General features: G+C 40.4%; 1 protein-coding gene across 11 annotated transcripts in view; it reads right to left on the bottom strand.

Annotated features, from left to right (window-relative positions):
- Window positions 1–22338, bottom strand: part of LOC122560108 (extracellular sulfatase Sulf-2-like) — a 305717-nt gene that overhangs the window by 54933 nt on the left and 228446 nt on the right. For all 11 annotated transcript variants that reach the window (XM_043710352.2, XM_043710348.2, XM_087994899.1 and 8 more), the window contains 3 exons: window positions 19325–19475; window positions 12527–12702; window positions 4412–4540 (listed from right to left, as the gene is read on the bottom strand). In XM_043710352.2, the coding sequence (XP_043566287.1) occupies window positions 4412–4540; window positions 12527–12702; window positions 19325–19475 (456 nt within the window). The remainder of the gene's footprint in view (window positions 1–4411; window positions 4541–12526; window positions 12703–19324; window positions 19476–22338) is intronic.

Raw genomic sequence — 22338 nt, 5'->3', positions numbered from 1 at the left:
GAACTTAGTTCATGTTTATATGTTCTATCAGTGCAGTTGAAATCTAGGTAATCAGCATTCCTTTTTGAGGTGCATTATAATTTGAACAAAGTAGTAACTGACCAAAATTAACCTGCTTTACTGAAGGCTAGATTACCATTAGCTCGATTTAGTCTTTAGCCCTGTGATGATTATTAAGCAATTTACATTACCACGAATCTGAAAACCATTTAGATCCATTTTTGTGTTGTAAAAACAAAAGAACAAGGTGGCACAGTGGCTCAGTGGTTAGCACTGCAGCCTCGGCACCAGGGATCTGAGTTCGATTCCAGCCTCGGGGTGACTGTGTGTGTGGAGTTTGCACATTCTCCGTGTTTGCATGGGTTTCTTCCGGATGCTCCGGCTTCCTCCCACAATCCAAAGATGTGCTGGTCAGGTGAATTGGCGTGCAAAATTGCCCAGTGTTCAGGGATGTGTAGGTTAGATACATGAATCAGGGGTAAATATAAGATAATAGGGTAGGAGAATGGGTCTGGGTGGGTTACTCTTTGGAGGGTCAGTGTGGACTTGTTGGGTCAAAGGGTCTGTTTCCACACTGTAGGGATTCTATGAAATGGTGGAAATCTGAATTAAAAATGCTGGAAATAAGCAGTGAGTCAAGTAGAATCTGTGGAGAGAGAAACAAAGTTAGCAAAAATATATCATCCTGAAACTTTTAACTCCAACTGGAATCTTATCACCATAATCTCTCCTGGAAAGGCAGAAACTTTTTCAGGTTTGCATCAAGACTCTCTGCCCAGCATAACCAATTGTTACTCCTCACCAGGGAGCAAAATTAAACAAATACCATTCTCCCTCCAGTTTGAAGGGAGAAAAGAGTGACACATTAATTCTCTCAAAGAAAAGTTTCCAAAGGAAGGGCACGTTTTAGAAAAGCACAGAACTGGGATTTTCTCAGTTGCAGGCAGCTACTAGAATGGCACAGAGAACTGAGAAGGTTGACGCCTGGATTTCTCTCCTTATTGTCTGTGCAATCTAATGGGCTGCCATGAGGGGACCTCTCCCAAAGACGGGCAGAAAAAAAACTAACATCTCTAAGCAAGATGACAGAGATGCACATGGTCCAATTAAGTCAGGGGACTGTTTCCTTCAAACTGGAGACTATGCACAAAGAGCATCCAAAACCTGGAGCCTCTTGGGGACAAGAAAAATGAGCGGCAGAACAGTTTCAGCTGGTAAGCTTCACATTTGGTTTTACCCAAAATGGTTTGCCTTAAAACAATGCACTTTGCAACTTCATTCCCCCCTTCCTGTGCAGACACCACCTCATATCCCCCCTCTGAACAGCCAACATTCTCACTCACTCATCTCCTATTGCCACTTCACACCCATGTTTCAGTTTTCTTCCTCGAATTGAGATAATTCAATTCAGAAGGAGCAACAGGAATACAGAGTACTAGGCTCATGATAAGATTCTTGGTAGTGTAGATGAGTAGAAAGATCTCTGTGTCCACGTACATATATCCCTGAAAGTTGCCACCCAGGTTGATAGGGTTGTTAAGGTGGTATACAGTGTGTTTGCTTTTATTGGTAGAGGGACTGAGTTTCAGAACCACAAGATCATGTTGCAGTTGTACAAAACTCTGATGCGGCTGCACTTGGAATATCGCGTACAGTTCTGGTCACTGCATTAGATTAGTTTCCCTACAGGGTGGAAACTGGCCATTTGGCTCCATTATAGGAAGGATATGGAAGCTTTGGAAAGGATTCAGAGGACATTTACTGGGATGTTGCCTGGTATGGAGGGAAGGTCGTATGAGGAAAGGCTGAGTGACTTGAGGCTGCTTTCGCTAGAGAAGATGTGATTGAGTGGTGACTTAATTGAGATATAAGACAATCAGAGGGTTAGACAAGGTGGATAGTGAGAGCCTTTTTTCTTGGATAGTGATGGCTAGCATGAAGGGGACATAGCTTTAACTGAGGGGTGATAGATATAGGACAGATGTCAGAGGTAGTTTCTTTACTTAGAGTAGTAGGGGCGTGGGGAACACTGCCTGCAACAGTAGTCGACTTGCCAAAATTAATGGCATTTAAATGGTCACTAGATAAACATATAGATGAAAATGGAATGGTGTAGGATTGATAGGCTTCAGATTGGTTCCACAGGTCGGTGCAACATCGAGGGCCGAAGGGCCTGTACTACGTTGTCATCTAAGTTCCATGTTCTAATTAGGTCCTCCTTTCCTTTGGGAGACAGGGGGCGGCTAAGTGGGGGCACTCCAAATGCAGGCAGCCTATTGGCCTTTGGCAATACATAACCACCATTCCACTGGAAAAAAAGGTCTTGTTCTTGCTGTCTGCAGATATCAGCAATGAACTGCAGGAGAATCTCCTGAGGAACTGAAATTCAAACTTGACAAGAAAGTTGATCCTAGGCTGAGGGGCCTTGTCTCCTGTTGACAGATTGTGGCATCCATCTCCTCGCTTTGAGGATAAGGCAGCTTTGCTAGTTGTGGTGCTTTTGCTCTTTCCTCTCAATGCATAGGCAGCTGCACAAGGTGTTCTCATGCTGTTGTGAAGACTGACAGTACAGAAATAAAGCTGTAGATGGATACAATGCTAGATGAATGGCATTTCCTCCAAGAAGTTGGTAATCATCTGTCAAGAAGTGAACACACTCTCTATGAACAGTGGTATCTCAATTGTCATGGTTCCAGCTCTTCAGTCTCATTGATGTCTCCTCAGCTTGTTTGCAATTACCCCAGTGATCCAGGTGGGTAACTGATAAGTCAGGAAAATGGTTCACTGGTAAGGAAATCTGGACCTTGGAGGTTAAACTACTTCAAAATTGGCTTAACAACCTTAAGCCTTTTCTTACATGATCGATCCAAGGGAGTTCCCTGCTTACCTCCAATACTACTCCAGAGAAAGCTGAAGAGTGAGGGGTCATGTTGGGATCCCAAACTGATGCTAATTTTTGGGATGTTTCCACATTGCTCACTGCTGGACTGACTTCTACCATGTTGGAACAATTCCATTCTCTGACAGGTGCTACCAAACCTACCCATTACTTCGAGCATTTTCAGCTCATCTACAGCATTAGCTTAGAAAAACTGTTCTGTTCTCTGGACCTGTAAGAGATGATTGCACTGTAATGGTTTAGCTAGATGCTATGCCATTGCACTCATTATTTAATTAGTTCACATATTGACACAAGTGTCAATATTAATACATATTGCCTTATAACCAAAAAAAAAGCCTAATTATTTGCCATACAAATTAACAAGTAGAAACAACAAACATTGCACGGCTTAGAAAGTACAGAAGCTAAACTAATGAAGAAGTGCTAGACCCCTTACAAGGATAATCATTCACCTTGAAAGCTACATCTCACATCATTTAATTTCTGAAAAATAAAAGATGTGCAATACTTCAGTTTCTCTGCTAATAATTACTAGGCATTCAGCTCCAAAATCACTGCAAATACATTAAACTCACAAAAACAACTGGAATTCACACTTTTAAAAATAACCTTTTCAAAAGGTTGGTATAGAAATTAATAGAGGTAGATTTTCAATTGGTATCTGTGAAAAATACTACTGCTACTAATTAGACACTCCTTATATAAATTCCACAACGCTTACTTACGTTGATTTCAATGCAAATAAAATTCAAAACACTTCCATTCTATTGCAAAATATTATATGCCCAGTGTAATAAATAGGGGATGCATAATTTTCTTTACACAGTTTTACAATCAACTACTCAGTGTCAAAATCCTACAGTATGGCAATGGAACCTTGGGTCCAACTCATCTGCACCAATCTAACATTCTAATCTGATCTAGTCCCATTTGTTAGCAAATGGCCTGTATCCCTCTAAACCCTTCATATCCATGTGCCCTTTCAGAAACATTTTAAATGTTGCAATTATACGTGCCTCCACCACTTCCTCTGCTAGCCAATTCCATACTTGGAACATTCTCTGCCTGAAAACGTTACCCCTCAGGTCCTTCTTAAATCTTTCCCGTCTTGCCATAAACCTGGGCCCTTGAGTTTTGGACTCTCTCCCAGCACCCCCCCACCCCACCACCTTAGGAAAAAGTATTCTCTATCAGTGTTTTCCTCCAACACATTAATATTTTTTTTTCAAGCTGCAATCTGAAATACGTCATTGAAGGCCCATGCTTATGTATTCAACATCATACATTCTTAAAGTGGTCTGGTAATTAGTGTTCTGTTGTGACCAGCTTTAATTAATCTTTTCAGCAGCAAAAAAAGTTATCTGATATAGCAATAAATGTAGAAACTCAATAGTACTCAGTGTGTTTATCAAGTTCAGACTCATTGATTTGAGCAAAGGAACAACCCTGGCAAAACTAAACTCTAAGATACAGTATTATTTAATCAACATAAAATCCTGGTCCTCTCACCTGTTGACAGGTTTTTCAGTGTCTAGAAGCTTTAGAATGGATTTGCCATCCATGTCAGCTGGAATGTCCAGACCTGCAATGTCTAAAATTGTTGGGGCAAGGTCTATATTTAGAACAAGTTGAGGAATTCTGGAAATAAACAACAAAAGGAATTATTCATAATTCTGCCCTGACCATTATATTCAATATTCAGCAAGTTCTGAACAATCTTTCAGAGCAGCTAAAGTTGCTTATCATAGCCACGGGATTAACCCAGACTCTTTCAAGAAATTATAATAATAATAAGCTCGATCAATCAGGAAATATTTATACTTGCACGTCACCAGTAAATTCTAAATTGAATGAATAACACTGATATTGAATCTATTCAAAACAATGGGGGTAGAAATGGAGGCACTGTCACAGTATCAGAGTGCAAATGGTGACTCTGAACAACTTGATCTTTATCCTTATGGTCAAAGAGGCCATCTGATCCTTGCCATGCATGCACTCTTTGACAATGATGTGGAGAAGCAGTGTTGGACTGGGGTGGACAAAGTTAAAAATCACAACAGCTGGTTATAGTCCAAAAAGGTTTATTTGGAAGCACCAGCTTTTGGAGCACTGCCTGATGAAGGAGCAGCACTCTGAAAGCTAGTGCTTCCAAACAAACAACAGGACTATAACCTGTTGTTGTGTGATTTTTAACTCTCAACGTAAGGTCAGCTCAGAGGAAAATGTCACCCATACCTTTTCTTCTAAATATAGAAGACTAATTGAAGTACTCCAACTAATCCCACCAAAGATCCACTAAATGGCTGGGATTAAAGTTGAACCTTTGCTAGCCTATAATGGGTCATTTGCTAATCCCTGGGGAAACTCAGTGCCATTAACATGCGGAAAAGACCATCAGAGTCAAATTTAACATCCCAGTTTCTCTTTTCTCGAGATATATTTTGCTTTCTCAAATAACAGAAACTATCGTAATTGGGATAACTTATTAAATCATCATGACTTTAGTCAGACTGATATTAAAACTCAGTGTTCTGGGCAAAGTTTCCTCTGTATAATAATATTTATTTTGCCTTTGTTAATGACAGAAATATTTAAACCATTATATAGTTGAGGCAAGTGACATTCTACATTTACTTTCACTAGCTCTTCAGCAATTTGTTTTATTAAAGCAAGTAATTCCACATAATTTTGAACAATTTCTATTTAATATAAATATTCTGAACAGGATTGCTTCAAAGGTTTACTCATTAGACTCATGAATTCAAGAGGATGTGGCTATTTCTATTTATCGACCCTGGGTTAGGGTGACCAGAACAGCAAGTTTTTAATATTCCAATAGCAGTAAGACCCATTCATTTGCAGTTTTGATTTAATTTCTAATTATCAACATCCAAGATGGAGGCCGGGAAAAGTTCTGGCTGTAACAGCTGCTCCTTTTTTGAGGTATTTTAGGTGCTGGAGGTGATTTCCTCAAATTCCAGGAGCAGCAATTACTGGTTTATATGCTGTTGCATTGCTTTGGAACTTTAGGGGGAAAAAAAAAGTCAAAACAGCAGCAGTTTTAAAAGGGAGAAGAACAGACAGGGGGGGGGGGTGGGGAAGAGGGTGATGGATTCTCAGGGGAACGTAGCACAAACAGTCAAGTTTCTGATATTGAGACTGGCTCTAATGCAATGAGGGATAAGTCAGGTTCCAAGAGATCAATTGTGTTAGGGGATTCTCTAGCCCGGAGTACAGACAGATGTTTCTGTGGCCAGCAGTGAAAAATCAGAATGGTTGTTGCTTCCCTGGTGCCAGGGTCAAGGATGTCTCAGAGAGGGTGCAGAATGTTCTCACAGGAGAAAAAGGCCAGCAAGAGGTAATTGTCCACATTGGAACCAATGATATAGGAAGGGAAAAGGTTGAGAGTCTGAAGGGAGATTAGAGAGAGTTAGGCAGGAATTTAAAAAGGAGGGCCTCGAGAGTTGTAATATCTGGTGCTACGAGCTAGTGAGGGCAGGAATAGGAGGATAGAGCAGATGAATGCATGGCTGAGGAGCTGGTGTATGGGAGAAGGATTCCAATGATCCAAAAATGTGAATCTCTTTTGGGGAAGAAGTGACCTGTACAAGGATGGACAGATTGCACCTAAATTGGAAGGGGACTAATATACTGGCAGGGGAATTTGCTAGAGCTGCTCGGGAGGATTTAAACTAGTAAGGTGGGGGGATTGGGACCCAGGGAGATAGTGAGGAAAGAGGTCAACCTGAGACTGATATAGTTGAGAACAGAAGCGAGTCAAACAGTAAGGGCAGGCAGGGACAAGGTAGGACTAATAAATTAAACTGCATTTATTTCAATGCAAGGGGCCAAACAGGGAAGGCAGATGAACTCAGGGCATGGCTCGGAACATGGGACTGGGATATCATAGCAATTACAGAAACACAGCTCAGGGATGGGCAGGACTGGCAGCTTAATGTTCCAGGATACAAGTGCTACAGGAAGGATAGAAAGGGAGGCAACGGGATGGGGTTGTCGCATTTTTCATAAGGGATAGTATTACAGCTGTGCTGAGGGAGAATGTTCCCGGAAATACATCCAGCGAAGTTATTGGGGTGGAACTGAGAAATAAAGGGATGATCACCTTATTGGGATTGTATTTATAGACCACCTAATAGTCAGAGGAAATTGAGAAACAAACTTGTAAGGAGATCTCAGCTATCTGTAAGAATAATAAGGTGGTTATGGTAGGGGATTTTAACTTCCCAAACATAGACTGGAACTGCCATAGTGTTAAGGTTTAGATGGAGAGGAATTTGTTAAGTGTGTACAAGACAATTTTCTGATTCAGTATGTGGATGTACCTACAAGAGAAGGTGAAAAACTTGACCGACTTTTGGGAAATAAGGCAGGTCAGGTGACTGAGGTGTCAGTGGGGGAGCACTTTGGACCCACAGCAGCCATAATTCTATTAGATTTAAAATATAGTGATGGAAAAGGATAGAACAGGTCTGAAAGTTGAACATCTAAATTGCAGAAAGGATAACTTTGACGGTATTACGCAAGAACTTTCGAAAGCTGATTGGGAGCAGATGTTCGCAGGTAAAGGGACGGCTATCAAATGGGAAGCCTTCAGAAATTAGATAACGAGAATCCAGAGAAAGTATATTCCGGTTAGGGTGAAAGGGAAGGCTGATAGATATAGGAAATGCTGGATGACTAAAGAAATTGAATGCTTGTTTAAGAAAAAGAAGGAAGCATATGTTAGAGACAGGATCGATCGAGTGAATCCTTAGAAGAGTATAAAGGCAGTAGGAGTATACTTAAGAGGGAAATCAGGAGGGCAAAAAGGGGTCATGAGATAGCTTTGGCAAATAGAATTAGGGAGAATCCAAAGAGTTTTTACAAATACATTAAGGACAAAAGGGTAACGAGGGAGAAAAATAGGGCCCCTCAAAGATCAGCAAGGCGGCCTTTGCGTGGAGCTGCAGAAAATGGGGGAGATACTAAATGAGTATTTTGTATCAGTATTTACTGTGGAAAAGGATATGGAAGATATAGATTGTAGGGAAATAGATGGTGACATCTTGCAAAATGTCCAAATTACAGAGGAGGAAGTGCTGGATGTCTTGAAATGCATAAAGGTGAATAAATCCCCAGGACCTGATCAGGCGTACCCGAGAACTCCGTGGGAAGCTAGAGAGCTGATTGCTTGGCCTCTTGCTGAGATATTTGTATCACCGATAATCACAGGTGAGGTGCAAGAAGACTGGAGGTTGGCTAACGTGGTGCCACTCTGTTTAAGAAAAGTGGTAAAGACAAGTCAGGGAACTATAGACCAGTGAACCTGACATTGGTGGTGGGCAAGTTGTTGGAGGGAATCCTGAGGGATAGGATGTACATGCATTTGGAAAGGAAAGGACTGATTAGGGATAGTCAACATGGCTTTGTGCATGGGAAATCATGTCTCACAAACTTGATTGGAGGGTGGCTAATGTTATACCACTTTTTAAGAAAGGTGGGAGAGAGAAAACAGGAAATTATAGACCAGTTAGTCTGACCTCAGTGGTGGGAAAGATGCTGGAGTCTATTATAAAGGATGAAATTACGGCACATCTGGATAGTAGTAACAGGGTAGGACAGAGTCAGCATGGATTTATGAAGGGGAAATCATGCTTGACTAATCTTCTTGAATTTTTTGAGGATGTAACTCTGAAGATGGATGAGGGAGATCCAGTAGATGTAGTGTACCTGGACTTTCAGAAAGCTTTTGATAAAGTCCTACATAGGAGGTTAGTGAGCAAAATTAGGGTGCATGGTATTGGGGCCAAAGTACTAGATTGGATTGAAAATTGGTTGGCTGATAGGAAACAAAGGGTAGTGATAAACGGCTCCATTTCGGAATGGCAGCCAGTGACCAGTGGGGTACCGCAGGGATCCGTGCTGGGACCGCAGCTTTTTACAATATATGTTAATGATATAGAAGATGGTATCAGCAATAACATTAGCAAATTTGCTGATGATACAAAGCTGGGTGGCAGGGTGAAATGTGATGAGGATGTTAGGAGATTACAGGGTGACCTGGACAAGTTAGGTGAGTGGGCAGATGCATGGCAGATGCAGTTTAATGTGGATAAATGTATGGTTATCCACTTTGGTGGCAAGAACAGGAAGGCAGATTACTACCTCAATGGAATCAATTTAGGTAAAGGGGCAGTACAGAGATATCTGGGTGTTCTTGTACACCAGTCAATGAAGGCAAGCATGCAGGTACAGCAGGTAGTGAAGAAGGCTAATAGCATGCTGGCCTTCATAACAAGAGGAATTGAGTATAGAAGCAAAGAGGTGCTTCTGCAGCTGTTCAGGACCCTGATGAGACCACACCTGGAGTACTGTGTGCAGTTCTGGTCTCCAAATTTGAGGAAAGACATTCTGGCTATTGAGGGAGTGCAGCATAGGTTCACGAGGTCAATTCCTGGAATGGCGGGATTACCTTACACTGAAAGACTGAAGTGACTGGGCTTGTATACCCTTGTGTTTAGAAGTCTGAGGGGGGATCTGATTGAGACATAAGATTATGATAGGATTGGACACTCTGGAGGCTGGAAACATGTTTCCGCTGATGGGTGAGTGCCAAACCAGAGGACACAGCTTAAAAATACGGGGTAGACTATTTAGGACAGAGATGAGGAGAAACTTCTTCACCCAGAGAGTGGTGACTGTGTGGAATGCTCTGCCCCAGAGGGCAGTGGAGGCCCAGTCTCTGGATTCATTTAAGAAAGAGTTGGATAGAGCTCTCAAAGATAGTGGAATCAAGGGTTATGGAGATAAGGCAGGAAGAGGATACTGATTAGGAATGATCAGCCATGATCATATTGAATGGCGGTGCAGGCTCGAAGGACAGAATGGCCTACTCCTGCACCTATTGTCTATTGATTGAGTTTTTTGAAGAAGTAACAAAGAGGATTGATGAGGGCAGAGTGGTAGATGTGATCTATATGGATTTCAGTAAGGCATTCGACAAGGTTTCCCATGGGAAACTGATAAGCAAGGTTAGATCTCACGGAATACAGGGAGAACTAGACATTTGGATACAGAACTGGCTCAAAGGTAGAAGACAGAGGGTGGTGGTGAAGGGTTGTTTTTCAGACTGGAGGCCTGTGACCAGTGGAGTGCCACAAGGATTGGTGCTGGGCTCTCTACTTTTTGTCATTTACATAAATGATTTGGATGCGAGCATAAGAGGTACAGTTAGTAAGTTTGCAGATGGCACCAAAATTGGAGGTGTAGTGGACAGCGAAGAAGGTTACCTCAGATTACAACAGGATCTTGACCAGATGGGCCAATGGGCTAACAAGTGGTAGATGGAGTTTAATTCAGATACATGCGAGGTGCTGCATTTTGGGAAAGCAAATCTAAGCAGGACTTATACACTTAATGGTAAGGTTTGAGGGAATGTTGCTGAACAAAGAGACCTTGGAATGCAGGTTCATAGCTCTTTGGAAGTGGAGTCGCAAGTAGATAGGATAGTGAAGGTGGCGTTTGGTATGCTTTCTTTTATTGGTCAGAGTATTGAGTACAGGAGTTGGGAGGTCATGTTGTGGCTGTACAGGATATTGGTTAGGCCACTGTTGGAATATTGTGTGCAATTCTGGTCTCCTTCCTATCGGAAAGATATTGTGAAACTTGAATGGGTTCAGAAAAGATTTACAAGGATGTTGCCAGGGTTGGAGGATTTGAGCTATAGGGAGAGGCTAAACAGGTGGGGGCTGTTTTCCCTGGAGCGTCGGAGGCTGAAGGGTGACTTTATAGAGGGTTACAAAATTATGAGGGGCATGGATAGGGTAAATAGACAAAGTCTTTTCCCTGGGGTCGGGGGGTCCAGAACTAGAGGGCATAGGTTTAGGGTGAGAGGGGAAAGATATAAAAGAGACCTAAGGGGCATCTTATTCACAGAGGGTGGTACATGTATGGAATGAGCTGCCAGAGGAAGTGGTGGAGGCTGATACAATTGCAACATTTAAGAGGCATTTGGATGGGTATATGTATAGGAAGGATTTGGAGGGATATGGGCCGCGTGCTGGCAGGTGGGACTAGATTGGGTTGGGATATCTGGTTGACATGGACAGGTTGGACCGAAGGATCTGTTTCCATGCTGTACATCTCTATGAGTCCATCAAATTGCAACGTGATTAAAAGTTGAGGCTTAACAGAAAATCTACGTTCCACTTTTTAAATTAATTATTGCAATATGTAACTAGGATGAACCTCCGTTTTTTTTAAACATGTCTAGCAACTCATTTATTTGTTAATTGTCAAGGACAAAGAAAAGTCAATGAAGCCTGTCATTTACATTTGGCTAAAAATAAAGAAATAATATGGCAGATAAAACATTTAGAAGTTAGTGAGAGCACACTGAAATTCATTTCAGGCAGTTATTAGAAAACGTATTTTGTGATTTATGTGATACTGTAATAAGAATTCAAATAAAGATTCCAGGTTACCAAGGTTTCATCATTTTCAAACTTTCCCTTTAACTAATTATACTGTAGTACTGGGTCGTTGCTTAGACAAATGTAGCAGCATTTTGACACATCACAAAGAGCTGAGGTGAATGACAAATGCATCAGTTTTATTTTAAAATATTGCTTTATTCACCCTACTTTAATTTTTACTCGTGCTAACTTTAGCATCCACATGAAACACTGGACAACTCAGATGAGGTCTTGGTTTCAAATTGCACACATAGAAGAACGGTGTCTGGAAAAAAAATCAACACTTTCTTAGGATTCTGGCAGATTGTTTTTTAACTTAGGTTATGTACACAAAAATCCTTTTCTTTCCCTCAAAACAAATATCATTCTTTCAGGGGGTGTGGGCTTTGTTGGCTGGGTCAGAATTTATTGCTCATTCCTAGTTGCCTTCAAAAACCTAGTAGTGAACTGCCTTCTTGAACTGCCGCAGTCAATTTGGTGTAAATACCTGTACACCAACAACACTACGAAGGAGTGAGTTCCAGGTTTTGGCCCAGTGAACCAGTTCCTCAAATCAATCCCAATTGACCGAGGAGTTATGGCAAAATTAACAACTGCATTAAACAACGGGCTAATAAAAATACTTAGCTCTTTTAGTGTGCTAAATGCCATTGTATTTCAACATATGTCAAAGATACACTGGGCTGGGTTTAATGCAGCCTGTCAGAAAGGGAAGCATAGCAGCCAGGTCCAAATTATCATGGAAGAGGCCCAGCTTCAGTCTCCAATTGGAGGCAAAACTCATTCTTAAAGGTGGAATGTGGAAGTAATGAGCCAAATGACACCCATTATCCCTGAGCCCATTATAATTTATTGAGACGCCCCACTAGCTCAACAAAATTTGGCCACTATTACAAACAGATAGTTCATTCAATTGGTTGATGCGAATAAAATGGAGCTTCGAGGATTGTTGTGATGTAGTGGTAGCATCCATACCCTCTAGGCCAGGAGGCCTAGTTTCACATCTAAACAGGTTGATTGGAAAATACCTAAAATGGAAGTTCTCAAGAGTGAACATGAAATCACTTCTACGATACACCTGATGGTCTTAGGATCCTAGAATTACTGCAATGATATTCAATTCAATTTTGATTATAGATCATCTTACATTGACCCTGGTTCCACATTGGGACCCCGCATGAAAAACGGCACTCTGATATCAATCTCATAGGGCATCGATTTTCCTTTGACTAGTCCAAACTGTCCAATGTGATAGCCATGGTCTGCTGTATAAATGATGTATGTATTGTCCACTTCTCCTGTTTCAACAAGCATGTTATAGAGCTGAAAGATCAAATGTAAACACTTAAGTTAGTGAAAAATTCACATGTAATGAGAGTCTACACCAAGTATTTGTGGGTACTAATATCTCTACTCATTGTATCTTTGCTTAAGTGTAATCTCTATTTCCTTCTCATACATCATTACATTTTAACTATACTAGATTAATCTGTTTTAGCAATAGAAAGCCAGAAGTAACTGATCCATTAACACTGATTAACCTACTCAACTTACCTACATAGCACAAGAAGCCCTGCTACATGTACAATCCTTGTATTAGGTCCTTCACCAGTCCCTTCTTTTTGCATTAAATTCAGTGACATTCTACCCTTGCAGACTAACCAACTACAATATCGAAAAACTAAGCACCAAACAAAAAATGTGACGTACAGATTGAACTAATATTTCTTGATACTCAAGTGCTCAAACCACTGGGCTTTTCATAAACAGAACATTTCCTAACCATACTGTTGAATTTGCTCCCTCAAATGGTTTCAGGTGAACAGATGGTTGTTCATCTGTGCACCTTTGAGATAATCATGGCTGGCGATTCTTGGATACTCATGTCTCAGAGGACCTGACTGCAGATTGCTGTATTTGGACTTGTAGCAAGAAATTCAGGTCCAGCTGACTGTCTGGCACTGTATTGGATACTAATTGGTGCAGTGACGATGGAACGAACATACAGACATAATGAGATAGGTTGTAATGTGCCAATCAAATTGCATGGCTGCCAGTGGATGGAGTTGGAGCTTATCCCTGACCCAAGAGAGGGAATATGGCAGAAAATGAGCAGCTCCCTGGAAGGCTGTACCTATTTATTCCACCAAGCTCACCAAAGGGGACATCTGCCTCTCCAAACTTAGGGTTTGAAACAAGGTCTGTGTGACAATGATTTGGGTTTCCAAAGATAAAAGTAGTCTAAGCATGCAATACTATTGTGAGAAATTCTGTTGGGGTTGGCAAAAATACAATGTTGAGGGCTGGTTCAAAGCTATATAATACTGATGAAGATTTCTACACAAACCTGTTGCCCCCAGAACACAACATGACTTGGCAAATGAGTGGAGGCCATGTGGAATCAGAGGGTGGGAATGGCTCTCATCAGAAGAGCCGATCTCAGGGAACTCGGTTAGCATTTGTCCAGCCTTGCCTTCAGCAAGGATCCATTTGCGAAGTGTCGGTGTTTCATTTTGGATGTCCTGAGTGAAGTGTTCTATGTGCTGCTGCCATAAGGCACAACAAGAAAGACATTGTTTGTGACTATAGTAGGTGACCATGAACAAGAATACGTGCATGTCTGAGTCCTGACAGAGAGGAACTAGAGATATGCGTAACATTTCAAAGTATGTTGTCAGCAAATACACAAGTGAAGTGATGGTTTTTGCCTACTAAATGAGGGCTAACGAAATTTCATTGCTATTTGCCAAGTAGTAGTAGACGGAGTAGGTAACTTCACTGGGAATTGCACATTTCCATGGATTGGAAGATGTCAATGACTGCATGCACATCCTTTTGCAGACACTAAATGTCAAGCCTCAAATAACAGACACCTCGGCAAGTCTGCCCAGAGATTCCTAAATATAGCAAGCCAGGCAGATATGATGGGTAAAGGTGGCATTTATGAAATTCTTTCCTATATTCTGTATCTCTGCTAACAACAAGAGCACGGGGATTATGCTAAAACTTTATTAAAAGTAAGTTAGGACATAGCTAGAGTACAGCTCTGTAACACGTCATAGATGAAGATTACAAATGCATAAGAGGGACTACAGAGATGAGATGTTGCCAGAACTGTGAAGTTAAGTCATGCAGATATGTGGGTCTACATTCTTTGGAACAGAGAAAGCTATAGGTGTGTAACTGAGGTTTATAAATTTACCATATGCCTAGATAGAAGGACCAAATTCCCTTAGATGAGTCAATAACCAGGAGTCTTACATTAGGTGACAGGAGAATTGTTTTCACCCAGGAATAGATGGCTATTTGAGAGTCACTGTCTAAAAAGGTAGCAGAAACAGAAACTCGCATCACGTTTGAAAGGCATTTACATAGGACATAGAACAGTACACCACAGTATAGGCCCTTCGGCCCTTTATGTTGTTCCGACCTTTATCCTACTCTAAGATCAAACAAACCAACATATCCACGTTTTACTATCATTTATGTGGCTATCCAAGAGTCACTTAAATGTCCCTGATGAACCTGACTCTACTACCACTACTGGCAGTGCATTCCACACACCAACCACATTCTGTGTAAAGAACCTACCTACGATATCTCCCCTAAACCTTTGTCCAATCACCTTTATGCCCTGCGTGATAGTCATTTCAGCTCTGGGGAGAAGTCTCTGGGCTATCTACTCTATCAATGCCTCTCATCATCTTTGATACCTGTATCGTCACCTCTCATCCTTCTTTGGTCCAATGACAAAAGCCCCAGCTCCCTCAACCTTTCTTCATAAGACATGCCCTCCAGTCCAGGCAGTATCCTGGTAAATCTCCTCTGCACCCTCTCTCGCGCTTTCACATCCTTCCTATAATGAGGCAACCAGAAATGAACACAATATTCCAAGTGTGGTCTAATCAGAGCTTTATAGAGCTGCAGCATAACCTCACGGCTCTTAAACTCAATCCCCCTGCTAATGAAAGCCAACAAATCATATGCCTTCTTAACAGCTCGAGTGGAAATTTTGAGGCATTTATGGGCGTGAACACCAAGATCCCTCTGTTCCTCCACAATGCCAAGATTCCTCCCTTTAAGCCTATAATCTGCATTCAAATTTGACCTTCCAAAATGAATCACTTCACACTTTACCAGGTTGAACTCTATCTGCCACTTCTCTGCCCAGCTCTGCATCCTGTCAATGTCCCATTATAAACTATAACAGTCTTCTATGGGCCAGCTAATTCTGTATCCAGCCAGCCAAGTTTCCTGTATTCCATACCTCCTTACATTCTGAATGAGCCTACCTTCAGAACCTTATCAAACGCCTTGCTAAAATCTGTACACACCACAAACACTGTTCTACCTTCATTAATGTGTTTAGATATTAGATATTTAGAAATTACATATTTAGATATACACTTGAAGTGCTGTAACATCCAAGATTATGGACATTGAATTGGAAAGTATTAGGTGAGATAGATCTTTTAAAGGCCAGTGTAAGTAGGATGAGCCAATTGAAGAAGTAACAGAGGATTTATGAGGGCAAAGCGACAGATGTGATCTATATGGTCTTCAGTAAGGCGTTCAACAAGGTAACCTACGGGAGGCTGATTAGCAAGGTTAGATCTCATGGAATACTGGGAGAACTAGCCATTTGAATACAGAACTGGCTCAAAGGTAGAAGACAGAAGGTGGTGGTGGAAGGTTATTTCTCAGACTGAAGGCCTGTAACCAGTGGAGTGCCACAAGGATTGCTGCTGGGTCAGTTTTTTTGTCAGTTACTGAAATGATTTGGATGTGAGCATAACAGGTACGGTTAGTAAGTTTGCAGATGGCACCAAAATTGAAGGTGCAGTGGACAGCAAAGAGGGTTACCTCAGATTACAACGGGATCTTGACCAGATGGGCCAATGGGCTGAAAAGTGGCAGATGAAGTTTAATTCATAAGGTGCTGCATTTTGGGAAAGCAAATCTAAGCAGGACTTATACACTTAATGGTAAGGTTTGAGGGAGTGTTGCTGAACAAAGAGACCTTGGAGTGCAGGTTCATAGCTCCTTGAAAATGGAGTCGCAAGTAGATAGGATAGTGAAGGTGGCGTTTGGTATGCTTTCTTTTATTGGTCAGAGTATTGAGTACAGGAGTTGGGAGGTCATGTTGTGGCTGTACAGGACATTGGTTAGGCCACTGTTGGAATACTGCGTGCAATTCTGGTCTCCTTCCTATCAGGAAGATGTTGTGAAACTTGAATGGGTTCAGAAAAGATTTACAAGGATGTTGCCAGGGTTGAAGGATTTGAGCTATAGGGAGAGGCTAAACTGGCGGGGGCTGTTTTCCCTGGATCGTCAGAGGCTGAGTGGTGACCTTATAGAGGGTTACAAAATTATGAGGGGCATGGATAGGATAAGTAGGCAAAGTCTTTTTCCTGGGGTCAGGGGTCCAAAACTAGAGGGCATAGGTTTAGGGTGAGAGGGGAAAGATATAAAAGAGACCTAAGAGGCAACATTTTCACACAGAGGGTGGTACATGTATGGAATGAGCTGCCAGAGGAAGTGGTGGAGACTGGTACAATTGCAACATTTAAGAGGCATTTGGATGGGTATATGAATAGGAAGGGTTTGGAGGGATATGGGCCGGACGCTGGCAGGTGGGACTAGAATGGATTGGGATATCTGGTCGGCATGGACAGGTTGGACCGAAGGGTCTGTTTCCACGCTATGCATCTCTATGATTCTATGACTCCTTTGTGCTGTAAATGTCTATGATTTCACACAACATATAAACGTGGATGTGAGGGAGAAATGGGAGGTGGAGGAGAAATAGGACAAGAGAAAGCAACCCAGAGAGAACCTTCCTTTCATTAGGTTTTTGGTAATGAATTTACCCCATGTGATACCAGAAACCACAATCCCTGTTCAACAACAGAGCATGCACATATTTTCCCTTCCATCTGTAAGTGATCATTACTGCTCAATGTGAGCATTATGTAAAATAAAAATTAAAAATATAAACATTTTAAAGTTTTGAAAAAAGTCATAACGCAGGCAAAAGCCAATTATTCACTGAGTATTTTATTACAGCTTGTCTTCTGCGCATCTTTGCTGCTCCTATTATCCCTATATAGTGCCCTTTGTGATTAATGATGAGAGATCATAGCTTCAGAAGATCTGGCTGCACACTGCACTATATCAACATGATCATTAACAGTTCAGGCTCACTGACTGACAGGAAGCAGCAGAGGCACTGGCAAAATAGCATGCATGGAGGATACATTCTTATTTCTTAATGAGGACAATAGGTTTGTGATCTATGCAATTACTGTCCCCCATCCTCTCCAGAACTGTTTTAAGAGAATCTAATCCCCCCACCCTTTCTCTTAGTCAGAAGTCTTACCTAATCCCAGTACAATCTGGTTCCAAGGGGGTTATGTTCCATCTTTAGGCAAAAATATTTTCTTGATGCAAATAATTACAAAAGTACTATTTCACAGTTTAAAACAAAATTCTAGTCAACCTGTCCAGAGATGTTATTACATACCTCTGAAGCAAATGGGCCTTGAATCTAGTTCGCCTGGCTCAGATGTAGGGACACTATCACTGCACCACAAGAACCTCTAACAATTTTTATTTTTAATTGAGGTTATTACTAATGGAACAATGCACTTGTTAAAACAAATCATACTGGCAGCACAGCTGGGCAAGCTCAGCAAGCAGAGTATATAAAATATTCTGACTATTACATTAGGTTTCCAAATACAGTGGCCAACCAATTAAGTAGTAAAACAAATACAGAAAAGCTGAATGCATGCAGTAGGTCAATCAGCTACAAGGAACAAAGAGTCTATGTTTTAGGTGCAAAGCATTTGTCAGATCTGTGTGAGACAGCCATATGATGTCAGCTAGAGCTTCTGTCTGACCGTTTAGACTGAGACAGGAATGGGAATCTTGCAACAGTAGCCATTTCTCACATTTCCTCAGTGAGGACCTACAATATTGTGGGGTTTGCCTCAGATAGTTAAACTAAGCTGGTCTTGACATTGCCAAATCCACTGGACAGGGATTTCTATACATTTGTTTGCTGTCAATTGCACTGGCAACTATACTGTGGCTGTTTTCCCTTAGCTTGGAAGATCAATGCTTCATAAAATAGAAGTGAGATTGTGGCTGATGTCATATTGGCAGTTACCTGATCTGCTCTTACACACATCAAATAGATCAGTTCATTCTTCTTCTCGCATAAAATATTGCTGTTGGCATTATTGTATCAGTCCTGTTCTACCTCACGCAAATGGGAATCAGACTTGTGATCACTTTTTTTCAATAAAGTGTTTATCCAATGGTGATATATGTTAAAGTGGTAACAACAGTGCAGTATGCTATGAATTTATGCAATTTATAGACAAAGTCTCTTTCCAGAATGATTTTTCTAAGCCGTACTATTCTATGTTGGACTCTTATTTTGCAATGTAGCAATCATTTGTAAAGAATGTTCATGTAAAGCATCTAATGGGAGTACAGATTTTAAAAAAAACTTGCAGTGGTTAATTACTAAAGTGAAAAGAGAACGCTGTTCCTAACATAGCTATTGATGTAAAATGATACTAAACAAATAATACTTTTTAATTTGTAGATTCTCTTTTTCATCTGTGGAGTGATTCAGTCATGGGATGAAGTGCTGGGTGGCAAGTACATAATCTCAAAATTTGGGGTGGGGGGTGTGAGGGGTAAGCAAGAAAGGTTACATGATGGGTCACTTGATCCAATTTTGCAAAATATTTATCGGAATGCTCTCTTGCACATGTGAGCGATTTGCCTGTGTCATAACAAAGGCGTGCTTGTTTGAGGGCACTTAAATATCCAATACAGTTTGACTTAGGAATTTTCAGGATACCCGTATGGTCAAAAAAAAAAATCAAATGTTTCAATATTAATGCATTTATAATTTTCACTGACAACATACCTTTTCCATTGATTCATCCACAGACATTAAAGTCTGCAGGCGCTTCCTCTGTAGCATGTTAGTGAATTCCATATGGATGGGTTTCATTGGGCCAGTATATCTCATGATCCAATGCTTGTCTGGATTGGGTGCATAATTATAGCTGGGGGTGCTGCAGATGTAATTAAAAAAAAAACATAATTAATCTTAAAGATTTCTATAAATTGGTATTAGAGCGATATTAGATTCCTTGTGTTTTTGAACACAATTATGACACTAAGTTTTGATATCACTGTACTTGTGACCCTAGAGTTTTGAGCTTCTGCTCTCTTTCACACTTAACATTTATAATTTTCCCCATCTCATTGCTCTTTTATCAAAATTTAATGCTACATTTTCATTGCATTTCATTAAATTGTGTGCACTGCCCATTCTGCCGACGCTATTCTGCATTTGCTGGCATTATTTCTTCAGTGTGCCATGATGACTAATTTACTATCATCATAAAACTTGTGCCTTTGCCTAAATTATTTATATAAATAGAGAGAACAGAGATTTTAGCATAGATCTCAATGGGGTACCACTATTTACATCCTGCCAATTCAAATACATTCATTTACTCCTACTGTGATATCTGTGCTCTAGCATTCATTCCCTTTATTTAGTTACAATTTCTTTCACACCATATGTTTCAAATTTTCAACATTTTTTGTGCCTTCTGAAAATGCATATTTCTCACATCAACTGAATTACCTTCATGTACTTCGTATGGAACATGCTGCAAAAAAAAAGTCACCAATCTACCATGACTTCCCTTTCACAATGCTGTCGCGTCCAATGTTGTCACAGTTAGCCCATGCATTTGTAACTGTTCACCCACCAATCCAGCTTAAGACCAGTCTCAATTTGAAAACAGGAGAGAAAACTGGTGGTACAGATGCTGTAAGACGACCTTATCTGACTGCAACCTTAAGCTAACAAGGTTGATGTCCTCAGCTAGGACGTAGTTGATAGGCTGGAGGTGTAATACTCACTTAAATTATATGCAGTGCCTCTGGGACAACCAATCTTCCTCTATTTAAATTCAGGCAAGTTAATATGGTACTGGAGGAGATTTTGGTTTCAGGAAATAAGTTGACTTGCCTTGCTGTCATGTTGGACACCTTTCCAGTCCACTTTTGCTTTTGAAGACAGGGTTAAAAATCAGGCCTGAAGCCAGAAAATTACAGGCAAATTTAAGTATAATTTTTGATTTCTTTAGATCAATTAGTTCTTCCAGCACTTCCATGTAGACTTAATACGTACACAGACAGAAATTGAGAGGTACTTAGCTACATAAACAGTTACTGTTGAATTCAATAGAGAAATACTTACATATAGATAGATGGATAGTGAACGATAGTTGAACAATGAAGTTAGATATAGTGAATTGCATAAATGAAATAGACAGTGAAATAGCTAGTCAGATAAGGAGAGAGAATTAGATAATCAAAGCCACTTAGAGATATACTGAGATACAACAGATACAGAGAGAGACAGCTGTAATTGTATCAAGATCCAATATTCTCCATTCTGATGACTGCTATCTGTGAACATACATATTTGTGAAACATTCAAAGACGTGTAAAGAAATAACCAATTCTAGTGATAGAATATAACAGGAGTACAAAAAACATCTATTTGACAGCTTATTGAAAATTAACTCCGGTTTCTGACACACAGGATGACAAGATCAATACATGTCATTATTACATCAAAGTATATTAACAGCATTCTAAACAAATGAAACCATATTATGATTATTGTAACACTAAATGATGAAATAAAGAACATAAGAAAATCTAGGGTGAGAAAATATTCTTGTCTATCATTTCTTCTCCATCCAAAATCAATATCTAATTATTTCAGGATAGAATCTCTTCCACACTCCTTGTTTAAATGCTGCTTTGCTGAAGCAATATTTCTCTTCCACTTTGCTGGAAGAAAATCACTATCTGGCACTCAATTTTCACTGAAATGATATTGATCCAGTTTCTTATAATGGTATCCATTTATACCAAATTATCATCTACCTCCAGGGACTGCTCTTAAACAACTGTCCTGTGGAGGCAGAAGGAAACAATCATTTCTGAATAACTCGTTAAGATATTGTGAATTTTCTTTTTCTTTTTGAACTCATGGTTAAAATTAAATAGTTTGTTGAATTTACTCTTATCTGTAGGTTTCATTATTAAGATCTGGATCAAGCATATGTGCGGTCAGTTTCTCTCTATTAAATTTGTTCATTTGGCCTCACCATTGATCGGTTTTGATAACTTGTAATCCAATGTCTTAAAGATGCATTTTTTTGTTATCACAAATATAGAACAGTTTTGAAATAAGATCAATAATTACACACAAAGCATTTTGCTTTTCAACCATTATTAATAGAAATCCTTTTTGTACTATCAACATGAGATAAAAGCCCATAAGTCATTCCGTCATACGAGCCTGCTTTGCATTCAATAAGACAACGGCTGATCTGCTGGCGTTTCGAATTCCACATTTCCATCTACTCCCAGAAAACTTGGAGTCCCGTAGCTAACAAAATACCAACTTTCCCTTTCTTAAAGAACATCCAGTGAACCTGCTTCTGCCATCTTTTGATGCAGAGAATTCCAGTCACATACACCAAAGCAGAAACATTTCTTATTATCTCTAACCTAAAAAGGGTGACCCCTAACTGTAGTTAAGAGGTGAAAAATTAAATTTATTTGTTCCTATTTTTAATGCACATTGTTTCAGCCAGCTCCATGTATCTTTGAGATACATTGGCATTGGCAGAGTGCAGCGAACAGTTTCAGAAGTACAATGAGAAGATAGCTTGTGTGTGATATTGACCTGACACCAACTCGCATTTTCCAGTTAAAATCCTCTCTCTCCCTTGCTCGGCTGACTACACATTCAGCAACAGGAAGCAACGCCCACCAGTTCCTATTCGGGATCACATTAGTGGCTGGATGATTTCTTCTGGTTGCTGTTTGATTCTGCAGGTG

The sequence above is a fragment of the Chiloscyllium plagiosum genome, unplaced genomic scaffold (genome assembly GCF_037043375.1).
Source record: "Chiloscyllium plagiosum isolate Xiang-an unplaced genomic scaffold, Cpla_swu_hap1 HiC_scaffold_15, whole genome shotgun sequence".
Classification (NCBI taxonomy): Eukaryota; Metazoa; Chordata; class Chondrichthyes; order Orectolobiformes; family Hemiscylliidae; genus Chiloscyllium; species Chiloscyllium plagiosum.
This window is presented reverse-complemented; position numbering and strand designations above follow the sequence as displayed.